The sequence below is a fragment of the Electrophorus electricus genome, chromosome 8, assembly GCF_013358815.1.
Source record: "Electrophorus electricus isolate fEleEle1 chromosome 8, fEleEle1.pri, whole genome shotgun sequence".
Taxonomy (NCBI): Eukaryota; Metazoa; Chordata; class Actinopteri; order Gymnotiformes; family Gymnotidae; genus Electrophorus; species Electrophorus electricus.
Window position 1 is genome coordinate 12,552,558 of NC_049542.1, and position 22,141 is coordinate 12,574,698.

Genomic DNA, 22,141 nt, shown 5'->3' on the forward strand with positions numbered 1-22,141 from the left:
CAGAATTTTGGAGTGATTTTTGAGCATGGTGTGTGTGTGTGTGTGTGTGTGTGTGTGTGTGTGTGTGTGTGACAATAAAATCAAACTTGTTTAAGGGGCCAGATTCAAACAATTTAACTTACACTTGAAACCATGGATATTTGAACATTTTGGAAATGTCCAGGTGATTAAGCCTAGCTCACTATATATTGTATTTTGAATTGTCATGTTGTCATGACAGACCATGTGACTGTGGCTGAATTAGGGAGAAAAAGGCTAAATTAGGAGAAAAGAAGGTGCTTGTAATATTAATTGCAATCTTTGACCTAATTATTTAAAGAATTGCTGTTTACTAGGTGCAGAAAGTGCAAAATGGCAATCTTTTTATTGGAGACATATGAATCTCAGTATCTGGTTAGTTTGTAGTAACATGTTCAAATAAAATGCTTTATGTTAATTTATTTAGTCTTTTAAAATACTTTGTTAATTTATTTAGTGTTTTGAAATAGTTTTTTAGTCTTTGTCAGATTTTTTGGGGTTTGCAACATATTCTTAAATGATTTTGTGGAGAAGAAGTGAGTTCAGTTTTTAGTGATGAATCCCATTATGCAAATGGAGCAACATTTATTTTTGTATAAATAGGATATTCTATAATATGTAAATGACTTAAAGGATTAAGAAAGATCTTATAGGCATTCCTTTACTTTGAAAGGAAGGAGACAAATATTCATTGTTTTAATGACTTAGTAACTCATCTTGCTAAGTAAGCTGCTTTTTTTCAGTAGATAGATAAAACGTTCAAGTAAAAATAGCTTTGTCATCACTTATTTTCATTAAGAGAGCAGATTTTTTTATTTATTAACAGTAACACTCCCACATCATAGAAATATAGATGTTTTTTTACGTTGTTTTGGTTAAGCTTGGGAGAGTTAAACAATTGATTCATAAAATGACATGTTGGGAATTAAAATAACATTTAACTTGTAATTTTGCTTCAACCTGAAGTGTACATTTAAAAAGATTTTTTGGTTAAAACAAAAGGGACTATTATGGCCTGTTATGTTAAGTTGTAGCTTCCAGTACATATGTATTTTCATGTGTTGTAAATAAAAATGTTCCTGTTAGTGACTGCTGGACATCTTCAAACCATGCCAAAGACCCTACAAAAAACACTAACCCACCCACCCACCTATATACACAACACCCATGCTCACATGCATACGCACACACACACACACACACACACACACACACACACACACACACACACACACATCATAAATAGTTAACCCATTATTATTATCTAAAGGATAATTATTAAATAAATCTAACAATGCCACAGTCTAGAGTTATTTTTTTTTAAAAAACCCAAATATTTGCATTTTAGACCATAATTGCTAATATGAATCCATTACATCACTTTCTAATACTTTCTTCGATTTTCAATATCAAAAATAAAATATCCACAAAACAATTAATAAACTTGCTTGCTTTGTATCTTTTATGCATGTATGCCATTTACATCCCTGAGCATTGTAAAAATAAATTATGTACTCTGTATAATGGATAAACAGTAATTAATAGATAAATAGATTAAAAACTACAGTAAAATTGAAATTCATAGAATAATAAGTCACCAATAGCCAATGTAATCTTTAGAAGCCTTTCAGTTTATTATGAACATGTACTTGTGGAATGAGATGCAAGGTTTGGCACTGCTCGTTGTGCTGCTTTTAGTCAGATGTATACAGTAGACATATTACAGATCAAGTAGGAACCTAGACTCACCCTCTTATTTTTCCTTTATTTTTGCTGTATCCTGAAAGAGTGAAATACATATCTTAAAAGTGGGTGAGTGAATCCAGGAGTTCTCATCAGAATAGTTAGATGCAGCTAAAATTGGATGCTTAAAATTAGATATTTATGTAATATCTCTAAAAACAATCAGGATGTTTGTGGATTGATTTGGGGCTAATAGGAAATGGTGATTGTTAATAAACTGTGAATAGATATCATTAAAGCTCAAAATTGTCTTGCTAGCTTTGAAAGCAATGTGGTGTGTGTGCTGCATGTGTAGATAGTTACATACATTTTCTGATTTCACAGCCACTCAGACAAACAATAAGGTGCTTAGACAAACTGTTAATATGTTACTAATAATTGTTTATTGATATGGTCAATTTTTGCAATTGTGTGAGTGTTTTTAACAGCTTGCATGGCTGTCGGTCAGTTCTTGCATGCTACTTTGACAGTCTGGACTGCTTCTTCCATTTCCTTCATGCATCTTTGTGGATCTTCACACATAAGGGGCATAGGGCCTAAGGAACCTGAGTGCAGTCAGAGGGACTACATTCACATTACCAGGCTAAAGTGATCAAAATCTGATTTTTTGCCTTAATGTGACATAGATCTGATTTTTTTGAACGGGTCACCATTTTAATTTGTAAACTGTGAAAGTGCAACATTCAAACAAAGTATTGTGAATCCTAATAGCACCAGGCAATTAAACTAAAATGAGATTGACTCTTATTCATAAAGAATCTATTTTAAACCTGCCACAGATACATTTTACACTGAGAAGCCATATAGAACCATTAGTTACATGGCGTGTATTGGTTGGGGAGAGTGCAAGTTCAATTTTACTGAAAGTTAAATCAAATCACTCATCTTTCTACAAACCTAGGTTATGTTAGTCATCGTTGGGTGAAAGAGAACAGAGAGACACAGTGAATCTTTGCATTTAGTTGTACTGTTACTTTGCATAAAGGTGGTGAGTCAGGCACACTTTAGATTACATCACATTATAGAGATTATACATTGACTCAACAACTATTTCACCCACGTGCTACATATACATTCTGTCCACACAGACTAGGAGAGTAGGAGAAGACAAAGAAGACAAATAAATAAATAAATACAGGATGAACATCTAAACTAAAAAAAACAAGTGCTTGTTATTGAATTTCTGTGCCCTGTAAAAACACAGCTCAAAATAATTTTCATATAGCACAATATAGCACTACTATGTAGCACAAAATGTATATATAAGGATTTTGTTCATTATTGCTTAGAGTTCTTTAAAGACATTGGAGCAACCTGAGAGACTGAGAAATGATAGTAGGATGAGGATGTGAGAACAAAGTGGGGGACTGGCAAAGTCCATCCATAAAAACATGAATACAGACACTTGAAAAATAGTCTAAATGATGATAAGATCCTAACAAGAAAGATTACATAGACAGCATAAAATTAAGGCTGAACTGGAGAAATCCAAATTTCAAGCAGGTCTGCACAGATTCACTGACTGCCAAGAAACACTACCAGAAAATGTTGCATGCACATATGTGTAAACTGCAGGATCTGTAGTACAGCTGCAGTACATTCACAACAAAAATTCAACAAAGATAGATTCATAGTTCATATGGTACCACCTGCTGTCTAAAAGTGAAAGAACAATTTAGAGCAGGGGTGCAAAACTCGGGAGGGCCAGAGTCCAGCTCGGTTTAGTGATCTCCCTGCAATAGCATGACTATGAAAACCTTACACTAGGAATAGGGTATACTTGAGCAGGTAGCCACCCAACCCATAGTACACATTGTTTCCAGAGAAACATGACATTTCAGATAGAGGCCCTTCATCAGATGTGCAAGAAAATGTTCAGTAGATGTTTAAATCATAACATTCATTCCATTCTAAAGTTCTTAGAGTTTAAGTTAATTTTTTATACCTTGCTTCCTCACTTCATTGCTGCCACTTTATTAATACTTTATTAATTCAGTATCCATTAGTATTAAAATTAATTGATAATGAAAATGTCAAATACTTATTTCTGGTGGTATAAATGTGTTCTTTTCTTTTGGTTTCTCTGATGTACATCTTGCAAGAGATGTAGTCAACTTTACATCCATATGTATAAAAATGTATTTGTTTGGACAGCTGATGAAGGCCAACTGGGGTAGCTCAGTAGTTAAGGTAATCTGAAGTTTGCCAGTTCAAGCCCCACCACCACCAGGTTGCCACTGTTGGGTCTCTGAGCAAGGCCCAATTGCTCAAGTTGTATTCAGTCATAATTGTAAGTTGCTTTGGATAAAGGTCTCAGCCAAATGCTGTAAGGACCTCTGTTTGAAATGTCTTGTTTTTCTAGAAACTTTGTCTATTACACTAAGGTACATTTTTTTTCTACCACTACATATTTGTTACAGTACACTGCAGTTACACCCTATTTTCTTCAGATATATTGCATTTAGCAGGAAAGAGGACAAAATACAAAAATCTTCCTAGAATATTCCTGTGAAACATTTAGCATGGAAAGAATATGAAAATTGTATGACAGTTGTTTAAACAACACACGAATATTGGGGATGCACATAATAAAATGATCTATTCAGCCTACACAGTTTAGCTTCAGCTCTTAACAAGACTTTCATGTAGAGGACTGAGATTAGATAAACACTGAAGACAATGTTACAAATTCTATAAAAGCTTAAATAAAAAAACAACAAAAAAATTAAAAATGGAAAATAAGCCTATTGTATTTCACAGCTATTTAATGGGTTCCTCATCATCGCTTTCTTTATTGCCATCTTTCCTGTCCCCTGTGGGAGGTTGCCAGGAGAGAGGGATGAATGGATGGATGAGATGAAGTAGTTGGAGATGGGCCTTCAATCTACACCTCTGTCTCACCTTGATCTTGGACAGGGATCTCAGGAGCTGGGGCTGGGACATGGGGTGCTTCTGGAGATGAGGGAGGGGAAGTGACTGGGGAGGATTTGGGAGAAGATGGGGGTGCACAAGTAGGGGAGGCCTTGGAGGTCTTGCGGGTGCTGTCGCGGAAACTTGCCAGCGGGGGGCGCATGAGGACTCCACTACTTGCGGAACCCTCAATGGCTTTCTGAAGCTAAGAGAAGCAGAGAGCAATATGTTTTAGAAATAAACGAACTGGAATATATTGCTGTATGCACTGAAAAGTTCATTTATAGACTGGATGTTTGCCTCACTACCTCTTTAAGTGCCACAACTCCCACCAGCTTGCCTATGCTTGTTACATAAGCATGGCTGAGACCAAGTAATGAGAACAAGGTATGAGTCTGTGGGGGGGGAATGTTAAAGGTTACATACACCAGCCATAACAAGAGTTAAAGTTTCTTTAACCTAAAAGTCTCACCATGTAATCCAAAAGTATAATTTTGTTAGTTTGTTTTTCTTTTTGCCTAAGAGGGTCCAACAACTGTACTTTTGAGGCTGACCTCTGACCCCAGTGATTTTTATTTTACTGATTTGTTTTTAATTTTTAATTTTTAATTTTTGGGCTGCTCTGGTTTCGGATGAGCTCAGTGAGGTGTGGAGAATACCAAAGAGATCAGAGATGAGAACTAAACCAAAACCATGGGAACCAAGATGCTAAAGGGGGAAACCATGCACAGTATTATACAACAAGACTAACAGAGGAATGTCCCCATAGACCGAAGTTTTACCAGAAAACTGAAAATTATGCAGATTCTGTTATAGCTCCATTATGAATTTCATTTTGTAAATAAAGATCATTTTTACAATATAATTTATTCATGAGATTATTTATGCACTTCATTAGTCTCATAGCTTTAACTAAAGTATTAAAGTAACCACTGGACACCAAACATCTTGGCTGATCAACTAAATTTTAAGCAGAGAATTGTGTAAATTTCATTTTTCCTTAAATGGTTGGAATTTGTTACAACAGGGTAACATGTTTTGGGTAAGTATAATTTGAAAGTAACACTGGGAACTTCCAAAATTTTCCATTTCCAAAAATAAATGTATATAATTCACCTTGTGTAGTGATGTTCGTTCTACCAGCTGGAATGGGGAGGGATCTATTCTGATCTGGTCAAAGTCTAGTGGCTTATCCATTTCTGACTCCTCCCATGCTTTAACCTGTTTTAAAAAATGCCAGGAAAGATCCAAAACTACAACCAGCTATGATATTGTTAAAACAACCAAAACTACTATTTTACAAAGACCAAAATTGCTTAAAATCCTGTAATCTAAATGTACATTGAGGAAAAATATAATTAAAATAGAAATCGTAATTCAAAATACAGTCAACCTCTTCAGGAGTCATTGTATCAGTGAGGGGTGGAGGAGGCGGCTCCTATGGAGAAAAGGAAACACACACACACACACACACACACACACACACACACACACACACACACACACACACACACACACACACACACACACACACACACACATATATGTAAGAGACATATATGTATGGGACTTCCAGTGCATGTATATAGTCTACCTAGATGTATCCTTATACTTTAGATGACTTAAGTATACTATTATGTACCTTTGCTTGACCTTCTGCATGTCTTTCTGAAGAGGAGGAGAAGAAACTGTATAAACCTCTTCTGAACGACCGGAAGGGACCTTTATCTAAAGGCAAATTTCGAAGCAAAAGAGACAAAGGGTGAATTATATTTGCTGTACTGGTACTGAAGAAACAATAACAATAACTGCTTAACCCCAGCTCACCAGAAGCAGTGTTATTTGTGGAGGGCTCTGCAGTTTTGGATGAAGGCAAAGGGCCATTCCTTTCTTCTGGTATGGATGAATTCTAAGATGTTAATAGACAGCAGTAGATTAAACCAAAACTAGGGATAGCAGACAAAGAGAATTTAAGAAAGATGAACTGAGATATAAAACTTCTGAATCACTACTACAAGTAGGTTGCTACAAAATGAGATTCTGAAAAAAATGTATTATAAATCTTCTTCCTTCATGCACCTTATCATCTGAAATCTCTTCTCCTTCTTCATCCACAAAGGCAAAGGTTTCCCAGCTGGCCCTTGCACACATAATTTGCCCTGACAAATCCGGGTCCTGCATAAGAATCCTCCTCTCTGCTGACAACCACCAATCACAGAGGGCAAGGAGCTCAGACCGCTCAATGCTGCCCAGTAGTATCATGGATTCTGAGGGAGACAAGACAGGTAGGGAAGTGTTAAAGACTCACATCAGCACTTTCCTCACCTTTTATATCTTAAATCAGTCTTTCTGTTCACAATTGTTTCAAGGTCAATACTCTTTTCTACTTTGTGTTTACATTTGTGTTTTCCATTTTCTCTAATGTGCCGGAATGCTCATATCTTAAAATACTATTTTACAAGGCATTTTCCACAATTTACTGTAACAATGAAAATTATGTTGTTTATTTGGAAACCTGCCTTAATCTACCAAGTACGGCATGTAGACATTAATGGAAAAAATAAAGAACACGTCACATACCTGTTTTCATAATATAGTAGTGATGTGGATAAACATCTTAAAATATAGCTATGCAAACCATTACATGCTTCTTCCAAAAGATCACCTTTTGAGTCCACCAGAGGGATGGTTTTGAGGGTAGTGGATTCTAGTAGATGTAGCAGTTCTCTGTATGTGGACTGTGAGCACAGAAACTTCACTTTTCTCACCATGATGTCTTCAACAAAGACATTATGTTGACTATAACAGAGAGAGAATGGACAGTAGGGTACTTCCTCAATTTTGCATTTTATATATATATATATATATATATATATATATATATATATATATATATATATATATATATATATATATATATATATATATATATATAAATGAATAGCCTAGAAATCCATAGGTAGTCCATGCACCAAATTCATCAAACAACAGTTCTTCACAACATACATATATGTTTTCCCCCAATTGCCCTCTGGGCAGTCTTTTTTCCTTCAAGCTCAACTCCTCTACCAGAGGCCTGGGAGCATGAAAGTCTTACATTGTATCTAAGCTGTTCCCAGGACTGCACTCTTCTGGATAGAGATCTCGGATGTTTTTCCTGGGATCTCTTAGAATCATTCTCCCAGTTTGGGGGGTCACAGCCCCTAGTACTCAGCTTACCATGGGAACCACAGTTGCCTTCACCCTGCACATGATTTCTAGCTTTTCGTTCAGCCCTTGGTATTTCTTTCTTCTTTTGTGTTCTTTCTTCCTGATGTTGCTATCACTTGGGATTGCCACATGTATCACTACTTCTTTCATCTGCTGTTTATCCCCCACTACTAAGTCCTGGATGGTTAGCCATTACCGTCTTGTCTGTATGTTGAACTCCCACAGGATCTTAGCACAGTCATTTTACACCACCTACTTAGATCTTGGAACTTCCAGCCTGTACTCAGCACAGATATTTCTGTACACTATGCCAGCCATTTGGGTGTGTAAACTGTGCTGCTAGCATTTTGCATCCTGCTGTTATATGCTGGATTGTCTCAGAGGTATGTTTGCACAGCCTGTATATGGGGTCCTGCTTGGTGTGATTGATCCCAGCCTTTATTGATCTCGTGTTCAGCTCTTGTTCCTATGTTGCCATGCTTAGTGCCTCTATGCTGTCTTTCAATACTGCCTTTTCCAGCCATTGGTAGGATTTCTCCATATCAGCCACTTCCACTATCTAACAGTGGTACATACCATGCAGTTTTTTTTAATATAATTGCCTACATTAAGACATGTAGGTAACAAGATTTAAAAACCTATTACCTTTCTTTAAAGTCATGATATCAATAAAAAATTACATTTAGTCATCATGCTAATGCACATATAGCCACTATGTGCTAAGTGGCAAGAATCCAAGACCATGCATTGTTATAAATGCCCTCTTGACAAGTCGAAACTGTGATGGCTGGGAACACTGATAATCAATCACAAACACTCTGTAGTACTCTCAGCAGGCTGATTTGACATCCTGATTCATATTGCACTGAAACATGAATGCACCACAGGACAGTTTTGTGTGTTAGTGCACATTGGTGTCACCTTACCTGATATGGCCAAATCCCAGCTCTGGGAAGTAGGGCAGTTTCTTCACTTGGATGATGGAGTCATAGAGGGAGGGCTGAAGGCCCTGTGCCACCATGTTGGCCAAGATAACTGCCACCATCATGGGCAGAACATGGGAGATCTGACCAGTTATTTCAAAACAAATCACTGCAGTGGAGACTGTATGAGTGACTGCCCCTGACATCGCTGCAGCACCTGCAAAAGTGCCCAGGTAAGATAGAATAAATAGGATGAATAGATATTTAGCAATATCAAAGTGTAAAGAATGCATACCCAGACTGTTTTTAACTGCTCTTCATATATTAGACAAACAATAACCTCTGTGGATTAACTTTGGCACACATTTGGCACACATTTGACACATGAAACAGGGTTATGGATCAACGCTGGTAATGCATGTGCACTTGGAGGAAACAAAGATAAAGTGGTTAAGCCTATTCTTGCATAATCACAATTAGTTTGCCTCATTGTATTCTAATTAAATGGCATTAGACAATCAGTCTTCTGATGGTCTAATGCAATCAGTCTGGTATTATAGGTATAGCAGCTAACTTTTTTAAAACTGATCTCTTAGTTGGTGACTCTGTACCTATAGTTTCCATGTACTTTGATAAACTCCCATAAAACAGAAATACACATCCCAAGAAAATCCCATTAATTAAAATACACATAAAATAGAAACCTTAGTGTAGTTGTTAAATTTTGTCAATATGTTTGAAATATTTGATTACATAAGGAATTCATAACTATAATCACCACATTATAATAATAAATATCTTGAAAGACATAAATGTCTTTTCATTGTTCTTATTTAGTTTTATATAGCTTTTGAACATTAAAGAAGGGTGTGTTTTTTTGTGAGCTAACTAGATGTTGTTTAGAGAACTTCAGATAAAGACCAGGAGAAGAGTAGTAGTAGGAAAGAGGACTGACCAATGACAGCATACCCTCCAGGGATGATGCGATAGAGGATCCCATCAAACAGAATGCCATGAGGGAAGAGGGCTGCCATGATCTCCCCTACTAGACGACCAAATGCTGCACCTAGAAAAGAACAAAAGAAGGAAAAACTCCTCAACACTTAAAATGTTTGTATACAGTGTATACTTAATAGATGCTGCAAATCCTCATATGCACATATTATTTTGAAAAAAGAAATTGAAGTTTTGATCCAGTTCTTTTTTTTTCTTTTTTCCTTTGCACAATATTAATCATTGGTCACTAACCAAACAAACTTTTTTTAATCACTTGCTGAGTGCATTTAGGTCCTGCCCTCAACATCAAGATGATTGATATGTGATAATTCCATGAGCAAGCTTTTTAGTTCAACCAAAGCATTCTTAATTATTATTTTACAACTCTATTGTGAATAACTGAAAGAAGTAATTTATAAGCTTACCAAGTACAAATACAGGCATGAAGGCTCCAGAGGGGACAGGCATTGTTGTGGAAATGGCTGACATCCAGAACTAGAAGATAAACAACAATTTTTTTGTTTTTCTTTAGAACATCCCAAAGTATCTTATTCAAAATGCCATGATAATATATCTAATTTCTAAAACTGTCTGATAATTTGGAATGGTTATTAATGTGATGTAATATTTACCCAGAGATTTTGATATGGCTCATGTAGTTGTACCAAGTCACTTAGCAAGAGCTCATTGCAATCATCTATGTACATGTCTGAATGCATGTCTCAGCAAGGCTTCTGAAGGCAAGTGGGATACAGGTTGTAAAATGATAAGAAAATTAAAGAAATAAAACATATTTACCCTCATTATGAGGAAGAGAGCAATTACGATGAAGATATTGACATCAGGGTGAAGCCAGGCAGAAGATAGTCCCAGACCAGCTGGGACAGGGGCTCCCCAGATCTTGTTCCAGGTGAAGTTGTCAAACATAGAGTTGATGGATTCTCTGGGCATCAGCTTTGTTAATTTGGGAATTGCAAATATAGTCAAGAATATCAGTCAGTTCAGTCATTTGTTTCAGATTTAAGATAATGACACTTGGAATAGATCAGTTTTTATAATCTAAAAATATAAATACAATATTAAATGTAGAAGTAAATGTTTAATTGTCTTTCTCTGACCTCTCCTGCCATGAACTGTCCAAGAGCTGGAGGGAATGTCAGTGTTGCGATCACAAAGGAAACAACACATGGGTAAATCACTCGGCTGTTAAAAAATAAATAAATAAATAAATAATTAAATGGTCTCATGATAATAATTCTTTAACGTTATAAAAAAGACATTCATCCAACAACTCTCCTCATGATCCCCCTCTCTTACTATTTGGTAAGGAAGCGTGTAATGGCGTTGGGTCTTTTCATGAAAAGGATGACTTGGCGGTTCAAGTAGACGAAGAAAGCCCCAAGAAAACCACAACCAATGCTGTATAGTGGAGCAACACAAATAAGTGTAAGATCACTCAGGTGACCTGCTGTACATAAGCATTCTCAAAATTTCATAATATTGTACCCCATAACGTGTTAATGCCCTGACAAATTTTAGATTTTATTACCATAGGATCAGTTTCCACAGCCTAAATTAAATTAAAATAAAGCAGTCTAGTCCAGTTTTTCTCATTGCAGTCCTCAGGACTCAACAGATTTTCCATATTATATTCTTCTTCTCAACAAACAAACAAGATTACTATTGAATACCTGGTATAGGTATGCTGGGAGCTAGATTTTGCAAAAATATGACTGCCTGGCAGGTCTGGGGGACTGGGTTGAGAAAACCTTGTGCAGGCCATAAATGTAAATGATGCTTATGCTAAAAATGAATAAATGCAAATAGTAATCAATTAGCATTAAGCAGATGCTAGTGAAAGATAATGCTTATATTAATTGACACCTTTCTAGCTTTAATATTAGTGTATTGGGTTTATTAATACTTTTTATACAAACACAAGACACATTCTCTAAGCCTTAAATAGATGGATCACTAAAAAATAAATCATATACAATCTTTCATTTAATCCAGATATAGTTATTCAGCCAAGACACATTTTGTCTGACAACCTGTTTAGGTTAGCTAATGAAGCTAACAGATAATGTCCATACACATTGTAAATAACAAAGAAAAAAATACTTTGTGGGTAAGGGTAAAATTCTGTAAATCGGATTTTTCACAAAGCTATTTTTAATATGGTAAGCAGTCAGACATGCATTAGTTCCAATACAGTGGTGTTAATCAACAAATGTTTGAACCAACATGCAAATGAAAACTCCAATAATAAAATAATTCAGCAGTGCTTCACTACAGAACCTTATTTTTAAACATAATGCCAAATATTACAGCAGACCAAAAAGGGCAGGGGGGGAGGGGGATTGGGCATGGCGTTATGAGCAGTGTGCCGTATGCATTCAGAATGGAGTTGTGGTATTGTAATAGAAGGTTAAGCTACTGCACACATAACTCCAGGACTATGCCCTCGCCACGAACGGCACGCTCTTGCCCCTGTACTCTCACCCAATGATGGCAAATGCTGGAAGCTCCTGCAGGTCAAAAGGAAAGTCCATACGGAACTTGGTGCGGAACAGGGCAGTGATGGTGACTATGAGGACAGTGAGATGACATGATAAAAGGAGAATATGAGGAGATGGAAGAAAGCAATAATAAGAAGACCAAAGCTGCAAAGCTCATCCCAAAAAATACAAACAAACAAAACAAACAACAAAAAAACAACAACAACACTGCATTCTGTAGAGGTACACAAAAATGGGGATTGCAGATGTGGGTTGCATTATGCTATCTCACCTGTATCTTTATTGATCACTGAAAGCACTCGAAATATGAAGGCACTAAAAGTAGCAGCAAAGTAGCCTCTCCAGTAGTTCCTCACTGCAAAGTAGGTTGAAGTAACTTCAATGCTGAACAGTACCCCTAAAAGGAAAGAAATGACAAAAAGATATTTATAATATAAGGCATCAGGTCAGATTTTGAATCAGCAAAACCTGAATGTATATAGCCACTGAATTTATGATCCTCGATGGTGAAACATCTTGAAAATATTAGTTAAAATAGTAAAACATACAGTGCCTCATACTTAAGTAGATGTGTTCAGGTTTTAAAATTCTGAGAAAACATCAAGGGACAATAACAACACAGATTATATTTCAAAAGCAGGAGTATCTTAACTGCTTAACTTGAGTAATGATGTTACTAACTTAACCACATTTTTACAAAGCTGACAACTGCATAGTTATATTTGAAATGTAGCTTTTCCAGTAATGTTGTGCAAAAAACTGGACTGAACAAATATTAGTTTCCACTAGGAAATTTTAATTGGTGAGGAATTCACTTGCTGTGTATCTCCCCTCTTCTATGGCTAACGGGGAAATCTCAAACCTTTTGTACCTTGGAGAGATATAAATTCAAAGTAGCTTAATTAGCTCTGCAGAACCTGAATTTATAAAGTCAATGTCAAAGTAGGCCTGTATGCAGTGAAGGGTTAGCATGGTGTTTGCATGGTTCAACAGAACAAAATATTATTTTTTCATATGTTTGTTGGTTTAACTCGCTCAGTTGTTAGAAATGAAATGATCAGGTGAGGATTAGATTTCCCCTAAAGACACTTCCTTGATCTCTTATGATCAACAGATATTAACAAAAAAAATTTCATATGTTATGGGTCACTGTATTTTATACATTGCCTTCAAATCTTCAGGCCACCATCTGAGATGTTATATAGCTTTAGCTGGTTACAACTAAAAACATTATTGATGTATAAAATATTCATCTATCTAGAGCTATTATGAAACAGGAGCTATAGATTGCATCAGTAATTTATCAGTTGTCTATAATCCTAAACACATCTTCTATTTTAAAAAGGTGATATTTAATTAAACTGCCTATAGTACCAATAACATGGTTTTAACATTAGCAGGCTACATACATAGTAAAATTTTCCTAAAGCTACCAGAAGTGTCTGAGAGCTACCAGAAGTGTTTTGCCAAGTATACGCCACAGTAGTAATATATACCACAAATCGATGTTTCCTCAAGCCATTCCATGCTTGAGAAAAAGAGCAAAAACTCCTTTTCCACAGGATATGATGGAATATTTACTGCCATGGCAATCACAAAAGTACTGATCACTTTTGGGGCCTGTTTTTGACTACTGGTGCAACAATTTCCCATTACATTTCACATTAACCCTGTTGAATATTCTGGTGACTCTGAGTAAACTCCATAACACACACACACACACACACACACACACACACACACACACATACCTTCTAACTTCACACTTACTTTTCTCAGACACATCCAACTACCTACCAAATGCACACACACACACACACACACACACACACACACACACACACACACACACACACACACATACACACACACACACACACACACACACACACACACACACACACACACACACACACACATACCTTCTAACTTCACACTTACTTTTCTCAGACACATCCAACTACCTACCAAATGCACACACACACACACACACACACACACACACACACACACACACACACACACATACACACACACACACATACACACACACACACACACACACACACACACACACACACATACACACACACACACACACACACACACACACACATTACTTTATAAATATTGTCATTCCAAAGAGAATGGTTTTTGTGTCTCGCATCCCCCTTCAAATCAAGCCCTGCTTCTTCTGCCAATATATTACACTTCAGTGAGCTGCTATTGTAACACCTATCCTTCTAATGTCATTAAATCAAGACCTTAGAGAACATGTTTTTCAAATGTCTTCAAAAATTGAATCTCAGATTGTAATTTAGTATATGTAACAATTAAATATATAACAAAAATGGTCACAGCCTACCTCCAAGAGGAGTACCAAAACAGCAGCCTACCCCCACAGCACAACCGACTGTGAGAATGTCTGTATAGCAGTATGGGCTCTAGTGACACAGAGGAGCAAAGGGGGGTGGGGATGGGGTATAGACAAAGCATGGTTGAGGAAAAACTGTGAAAAAAAAAAATAAAAATGAAAAATAAGTAATAATTAGGGACTCCTGGATTAATTAAAATTTTAAAAGCATTCTGCCTATTTGGTTTTAATTCATAATGTCACATTTGGCCCTTCCTATCATGTGCATTGTCATGGTCACCCAGTCTGGTGTATTTGTTTTGCTTCTGTGTTTCGTTTTCTCTGCCCATTATTTGTAGTAAATGTGTCTTCTTAATTCTTATTAGTATGTGTATTTAAACCTTGTCTTGTTGCCTGTTTGTTGGCTGGTCAATGTGTTAAATCCAAGCCGCTGTTTGTTATTCATAGCTGTTTGTATTCCAACCCTTGTGTTTCCTCTGCCTGTTTGTATTCGCTAGTGTTTAGTGTTAATTCTTATTGTCAGTTGTATTATTGTTATAACCTGCTTCCCATTTTTGTCACCGTGTGCATTTGTTTGTTTGTTTGCTATGCATTCCCAGACTCTCCATGTTGGCTTACTGACCCTGGACTCTTCTAATGACTGATTATGGATTTGCTCTTAATAAATCTCGCTCTTTTCAGTGTATGCATCTGCCTTGTGATCGCTCCACATTACACATAACATTTAATCTACATAAATGCTGACTGTTTAATTAAACACACATTCATTTAAGTGTGTTTCTGTGAATTACAGACAACTTCCAAACCTTCTGTGTCACACGGAAGATTCCAAAGAGCTAAAAGGCAAATGTCAGACCTTTTTATTTACTTTAGATGCACTTCCACACTGACTATCTTTACTGAATACATGTTCTCAGACCATCTGTCAATGTACAGATTCTTCAAAATTTGAGTACCCACTAAATAATCATATTATATATTTTCTACCAGATTTAATTAAATATATAAATCTAAAAATAAATATATGTAATATATTTCATGTCATGAGCATAACTTCATTGAAATCTGTGAAGTCATCACCATACAAGAAGCAGGGTGATTTGTAGCACTTATATCTAGAACTCATGGTGCAGTTTGAAAAATAAGTCTTCCTCAGATCACTAGTACAATTCATATCTAAGTTATAATATTTAAATGTAACCAAATATAATCTTTCTATCTTCTATCAGACAAAATATTATTTGTACAATAACATGAAAGAATTTCCAAAAATCGATGTTTACCTGATAGACACCAGAAAAAAAGGACATAAACTTGCTGAGCACAGTGGCACACATGCTGGCTATGTGAACAAAAGGACCCTGAGGAACACATAATGATACATGGCTGATCAGTTACAGGTTATTGTATAATAAAATGTACGAGGTAAGACTACATACAAAAGAGCCTTACCTCTTTACCTATTGGCAGACCGCTGCCTAGTGCAGCAGTGAGTCCAACCACTTTAGAAATAAAAGCCCTGAGCGTGAGGTACTCTTTCAGCACGACTCCTCTGAGGATGGTCTTCATCTCTGGGATACCAGAACCTGAGGGAAGAAGAGACAATTAAAGTGGGAAAAAGGCATTTGCTGGGAACAGAAGCAGACTAGACCAATGATCAACAAAGATCAGATTTCAAACCAAGCTAAGCAAGTAACTGACACGAATGTCTAAACATAAATGTATGAGTCCTACATAGGACAGATATGGTACTAGGTAGGTTACATAGAGTATTAGAGCATTTAACAGTAAAAGTAAGGGTCTTTTGAGTAATATAAGGGATATGGACGATGTATGCAAAGCAATTTCTGCTCCAGCTACTCCTCAAGGATCAGCAACCTTCCACAAAAGATTCCACCTCAAGTAAACAGTTTTGAATCAAGAGGATTTTTAGTCTATAGTAAATACTTGTATCAAGTGTGTCTTGGCTAATGCAGAACAAAAAAAAAGCCTACTGTGGAAAGCCTACTAATCCTTGAGGATCAGTTTGAAGAGTCTTCACTAGTTGCTTTGGCACAAAGAATGGCAGAAGGTATTTCAAAGGAAACACCAGAATGCATGATAACCATTAGAATAGCCCAGCATGCAGTGTAAATAGCTAGGGCTAATAAATGGCAAAGATAATGCACTGGCAGAAAGCAGAGGTACAAACAGTACACACCAATAGCCTGTGGAGCAACCAGGTGACAGAAGATAGTGGCAAATATGATGAGCACCATGGGATAGATGACCCACACCAAGTACTGCAATAAGATATTCCCTCTCAACTCCCTATACATCCACTTATAACCTGGGAGAGAGGTCGGTGGTTGTAATAGATGGCAGACAGGAGAGGAAAGTGGAGTTAGCAAAATGCAGAGAGGCAAGTAAAATGGGCAATTATCATGTAGAAGAAGTTGGAAAATTGAAGTGGTTAGGTGGTGTAAGAAAATAAAAATATAAAGAGTATGGAAAGAGAAAGGTAACAGAACAGAAACAAAATTATATAAATAAAAAAGCAGGAAAAATCTCTGCAATGTTTACAACACTAGCAGAGCAGATCAGTAGTGACTTCTTGTAGAAAGTTACAGCTCAGTTTCAATATATTTTTAATCTAACATGGGTGTATACACCCAATACATTAAAGCATTGACTGTCTGCAATGTTCAACAGTGCTTTAGTACTGTAGGTTACTCTAGAGACGGAGGTGGAATAGGGAAATCTAGATACTGTAATACCTTGGAGACTCTTGGCACTGGCATAGTCCATGGTCCAGCTGACTAATGCCATGGTAATACCAAGAAGCACTAGGAAGATCCAGTCTTCTCCTAATTTAGTTACTAAAAACCTCTGTACACGAGCTACACAGTCTGTATAAATAAGAACAAGGGTCAAAAAGTGATTAACCAATCAGTGTACTTCCTTAAGGAGCATGAAAATGTTTATAATCAACTATTATATCAAACATCTTTACTGAATTCTGCCTAATATCTCAAATATTACATTCAGATATTCTATGTATATGTAGATGTAAATATTTAGGTGAGGTTGTAAAATATATGTATAATCAAAAACATGATATAATCAAGTTCATACATAATGCTATATGTTTACAGGACCTTACATACTTTACCATGCTTTGTATTTTACATCCTGTTCTCCAAAGGTAGTGATTTATATTACTTTGCTCATCACTGTTACTAAAGTGTAAACATTTTACAAGTATACATTTTTTTTACTACAATACTTTGATGTCCATAACATTCGTACCATGCTTTCACTAAATATTTATGCCCTCATACAGTCTCCCTTGCATATCTGTACTCTAAGCTGAAATCCATTGTGATTCAGAATTGAGGCTTTGACCCCCACCCTTGCACTTGGAGTAGGAGCGCTGTTTCTTTAGAGAGAACATGTGGCTCTTCTGAGGTCCCTCATGGGACCCTCCTATCTCCACATCTGGGTGGTGCGAGCTGCCTGGGTGGGCATGACTGTGAGTCCACTTGTGGCTGCCTTGGCCAAGGTGTCCCTGTTGAAGTTGTCCTTGATGTCCATCACGCTTCTTCAGCTGCCTCTCTCTCAGCAGACGGGTGGCCTCTCTTCGATAGGACCCTCCGGGGTGCTCTCTATACTCCCCACACAGCTAAAGCAGGAAAGTAAATGAAAAGATTACATTACCCAGAGTTATCTGACCACAAAAAAAAGAAAGCTCATAGTCAGACTTGTGCTTTAATATCTGTTTTTAGAATGACATATTTATTTCTGACTTATGGGCTGTCATTGCAATCATATTAAGTATGTCATACATTTATGAAATGTAAGAGACACCATAAATAGAATAAATATTTTCAGCTTGGTGTATTTACCAAGCAACACAGATTCAGTCTGCATTTAGATTTATTAGCTTCTTTGCCAGACTGAGACATCTGGAAAAAATATACCTTCTAACTTCACACTTACTTTTTTCAGACACACCCAACTACCTATCAAATGTGCGCACACACACACACACACGCACACACACACACACACACACACACACACACACACACACACACACACACACACACACACACACACACACACACACACACACACACACACATAAGCATGGGACTTCCAGAGCATGTATATACATGTATGCACATTCTTATCAGCATCAACATCTGATTCAGAGCAACCATACACAGGAATACATTTCCAGTGATGGTTACATCTAATTTCTAATTTCTCAGAAACAACATATTACTTTCTGATGCATCCAATAAATCTTTAGGAAACTGCCAATTGTGTTTTGAGAAATCCTGCATTCCATTTATAAGAGCAATGGCAAAACTGGTACATTCAGACAAATTCTGAACTATTGCTAAACTTATTCATCATAAAATTACTTTTATAAAACAACTTTCATATTCCTTGACCCTGAGAAACCAACAAAATATGATGAGCTAAAATATATGTAAGTCCATGAAAAAGTCCATACCAACACCGCTCAAATATAAGAATGTTCAAAATCTAGAACTAAATTATATTGCTAAAAGCAATTTCATAGAAAGTATATGATTAAAGCATTACAGTATAAATAACTGATGGCAGCTGTTTTAATGACAGTTAGCAATACAAACCACCATGCCTATATAAACACCACACTTTAATGTTTCTTTCCTGTACTGAAGTCACTGGCTTCACATGGTGTTGTCATTGATTTTTCATTAGCAGTGTCAGCAGTGATTATGTTCACATTATGTGGTTGATGCCATAAGCTGTGCTATGATAGGCGTGGCTAAATATGAACATCACCAAGGAGACACTGTGAAGGCACTTCTGAATTTCTTAGCATTATGCAGTATATCCTCAACAAATAGTGATTTCTGTTTTCTACACAGTGAGATTTATACAAAGTGCAAACAATGTATATGACTTATTTGATTTGTTAAAAAATAATGAACTAATCATATCTATTTGATTATTTCTTTTTATCACCATTTGTGTTATTGTCCAGCTTCATATATATATTCATGATTCTCTCTCCTTCATAATCAGGATATGCTTGCACAGGCCATCTTAATGCTTTCATTCCTTAAGTCTATACTATTACTTTCACATGTTCGCATAGTACATGTAATCCCTATCTTTCCCCATATTTAAGCCCCTCCTCCCTTCTCTTCCCTGGCTTGTGCACACATCTCCATCTGGACAGAGAACCCCCCTCTCCCGCCCAAACTGGAGCTAACGCTTTTCTCTTTCTCTCTGTAACACAACCCGCTAAGCTATTTTTAGACTCTGTCTAACCCGGCGTTCACTTCCCCTCTTCTCTCTCTCTTCCCCTCTTCCTTTCCCCCTCTCTTGCCCTAAGTGGTGATCTCTGACTCTGTTTATATAGCTTTACCTGTTTATAAAGAGCCCAAAAAGCTGCATTTGTCTATCCACTTCCATTCCATTTTTGTCATGGCCATCCTTTCATATCTAATATCTAACTGAAATCTAGAAAATTACTCAAATGCATGTTTGTTTCCATTTCCAATCAAGGTTAAGCAGAGTTAAAAGCTCAGGGGTGTTAAGCTTGCATGACTTGAATTCATCCATCCAGCACCATTGCTCCCTAGTATTCATGACAAGAGTATTGTGAGTATGTGAATGGTGGAGACATATCACAACACTACATACTCTATTACATGTCAATGCTGATGGCCATATACTAAATGAAGAACAGTCATGCAAATATGCTGTTGTCACGTGATGCCATGTAAAGTCAAACATAATTATCTTGAAGGTCTTCTAAAATAGATATTTCTTTGAAGCTGATGATAACATTCGTCAACATATCCTCACATGCCTGTTTGCCCCTTTCCTCAAGTGTCTGCTGTAAATTCACCATATGATATCTCTTACAATAACCACAGAGATGCAAGTGATCTTAATGTGTATCAGCGCAAAGAAATAAAGTGTCACATCTGAGTTCAGGCCAGCTTCTAGGGTGACAGGATAAACCACTGGTTTATCACGCTGCCCTGTGACCCTGAAACATCATAAAAAAAGAAAATACCTGAAGCTGTCTAACATAGTAATGTATATTTACATGTATCCTCATATATATATTTGCATCATAGTGTGTACTTTTTCCCTCTCTGTTCCTCAGCCAGGTTGACTAAGCATGCCACACTGAAAACACAAACATTGCTAAAGTAAGTTAGATTTTGAGAAACTTAGGTAGAAAAAACAAATAAGATGCACTGAGGGTGCCCCGCAGGCCCCTACAGACAGATAAAGTGCTCAATTGGAGTGTATAGTGCCATCACAAAGGTGTGCTTAATGCAGTCACCTGGTCATTGGTAAGCTTTCAGTCAGGCACTGTGCTTTCAGACTACTGATTCAGGCAAGGTCTCATTGCAGCTAGAGAAATTTGCACATCATGCAGAGATTGTGCAAGATAGCATGAAGAGAGCATCAAATTAAGGTTACAGAAAAGGAAGAGACAAAGTGCAAATCACAGCAAAGTAAAAAGGCTAAGCAGAACATATGACAATAAAACAGTGAAAGAGAGGTTGTCTAAGCTGTGAGAGGATGGAGGAGAAGCAGAATGAGCAAGGAAGAGAGAGAGGAAGAAAAGCTAGGACTAACCAGGGTCTGTTGGTATCTCAGAGCCTTCCTTTGCGATGCACCTGCGGCCATTGACACACTGTCACTGACCCAAAAATAAACTGTGTGTCTGCTTCAGCATTCCCACCCTGGGGTGGCGCAGGCTGAGGGGGAGTGAGAGTGCATATACACACATACACACCCACGCACACACACCACGGACATAGACACCCAACTCTAAAATATTTACCTACTCAAATAGTGCATGAATATTATGTGTAATTTGAATGAAGATTATGTGGAATACAATAGGGGCCTCTTCCAACATAATTCTTGCTTCATTAGTGGAGTTAGTTTAACTAATAGTGGGCTTGCCAGTTGCTCTAGGCAAAACACTACAACTTTACTCACCTGTTAATTTGGAGTGGTTCAGAAAAAAACAAACAAAAAAAACACGGAGGCACTCCACATTTGATCAGCATGTGAAACTAAAAGGGTGGCCAAAAGAGCATCAGACAACACAGGTAGTACTACTCTTATTGCATAAACATTCCATATTCTGTATCTTGAATACACTAATATTATTTTTAAATATTTAAACATTATTTTAATGTTAATTATTTAAATTATTTAATTTATATACAAATACAATAAAGTGTTAGGGTGAGACCTCAACTTGGCAACACAAAGTTAATATACCCCAAGTATGTATTCTGGGGACCCTTTTCTCAGCTGCTTAATTAGTCTTTCTATTTGTGTTAATGACCTACGTTAATAATTCATTCATTAATAATAACAATAATAATTATTGTAGTTATTATTATTTCTGCAGTTACCATGTCTTTCTGCAC

At 36.7% G+C, this 22,141-nt stretch overlaps 1 protein-coding gene across 1 annotated transcript; it reads right to left on the bottom strand.

Moving 5' to 3' along the window:
• Nucleotides 1-4,092: 4,092 nt before the first annotated feature.
• Nucleotides 4,093-21,456, bottom strand: clcn1a (chloride channel, voltage-sensitive 1a). The gene is made up of 23 exons (XM_027002354.2): nucleotides 21,333-21,456; nucleotides 18,084-18,354; nucleotides 17,450-17,581; nucleotides 16,894-17,022; nucleotides 16,146-16,279; nucleotides 15,977-16,054; nucleotides 14,685-14,763; nucleotides 12,591-12,716; nucleotides 12,303-12,387; nucleotides 11,118-11,219; nucleotides 10,919-11,003; nucleotides 10,599-10,754; nucleotides 10,226-10,295; nucleotides 9,760-9,870; nucleotides 8,808-9,021; nucleotides 7,337-7,470; nucleotides 6,751-6,938; nucleotides 6,499-6,580; nucleotides 6,314-6,399; nucleotides 6,065-6,109; nucleotides 5,788-5,892; nucleotides 4,980-5,066; nucleotides 4,093-4,876 (listed from the first exon to the last, which is right to left on the bottom strand). The coding sequence occupies exons 1-23, from the start codon at nucleotides 21,381-21,383 to the stop codon at nucleotides 4,646-4,648; spliced, it is 2,781 nt and encodes a 926-aa protein (XP_026858155.1). The 5' UTR covers nucleotides 21,384-21,456; the 3' UTR covers nucleotides 4,093-4,645.
• Nucleotides 21,457-22,141: the final 685 nt, after the last annotated feature.

Bases quoted from the DNA above. Each gene is read 5' to 3' on its own strand.
- clcn1a (XM_027002354.2), bottom strand. From the start codon at position 21,383: ATGGCCGCAGGTGCATCGCAAAGGAAGGCTCTGAGATACCAACAGACC. The intron at 11,220-12,302 runs GTGAGAGTACAG...TCCACTATACAG, and splicing joins CCAGCATTTGCCATCATTGG to CATTGGTTGTGGTTTTCTTG. The intron at 10,296-10,598 runs GTAAATATGTTT...TTTATCTTCTAG, and splicing joins CTCTCTTCCTCATAATGAGG to TTCTGGATGTCAGCCATTTC.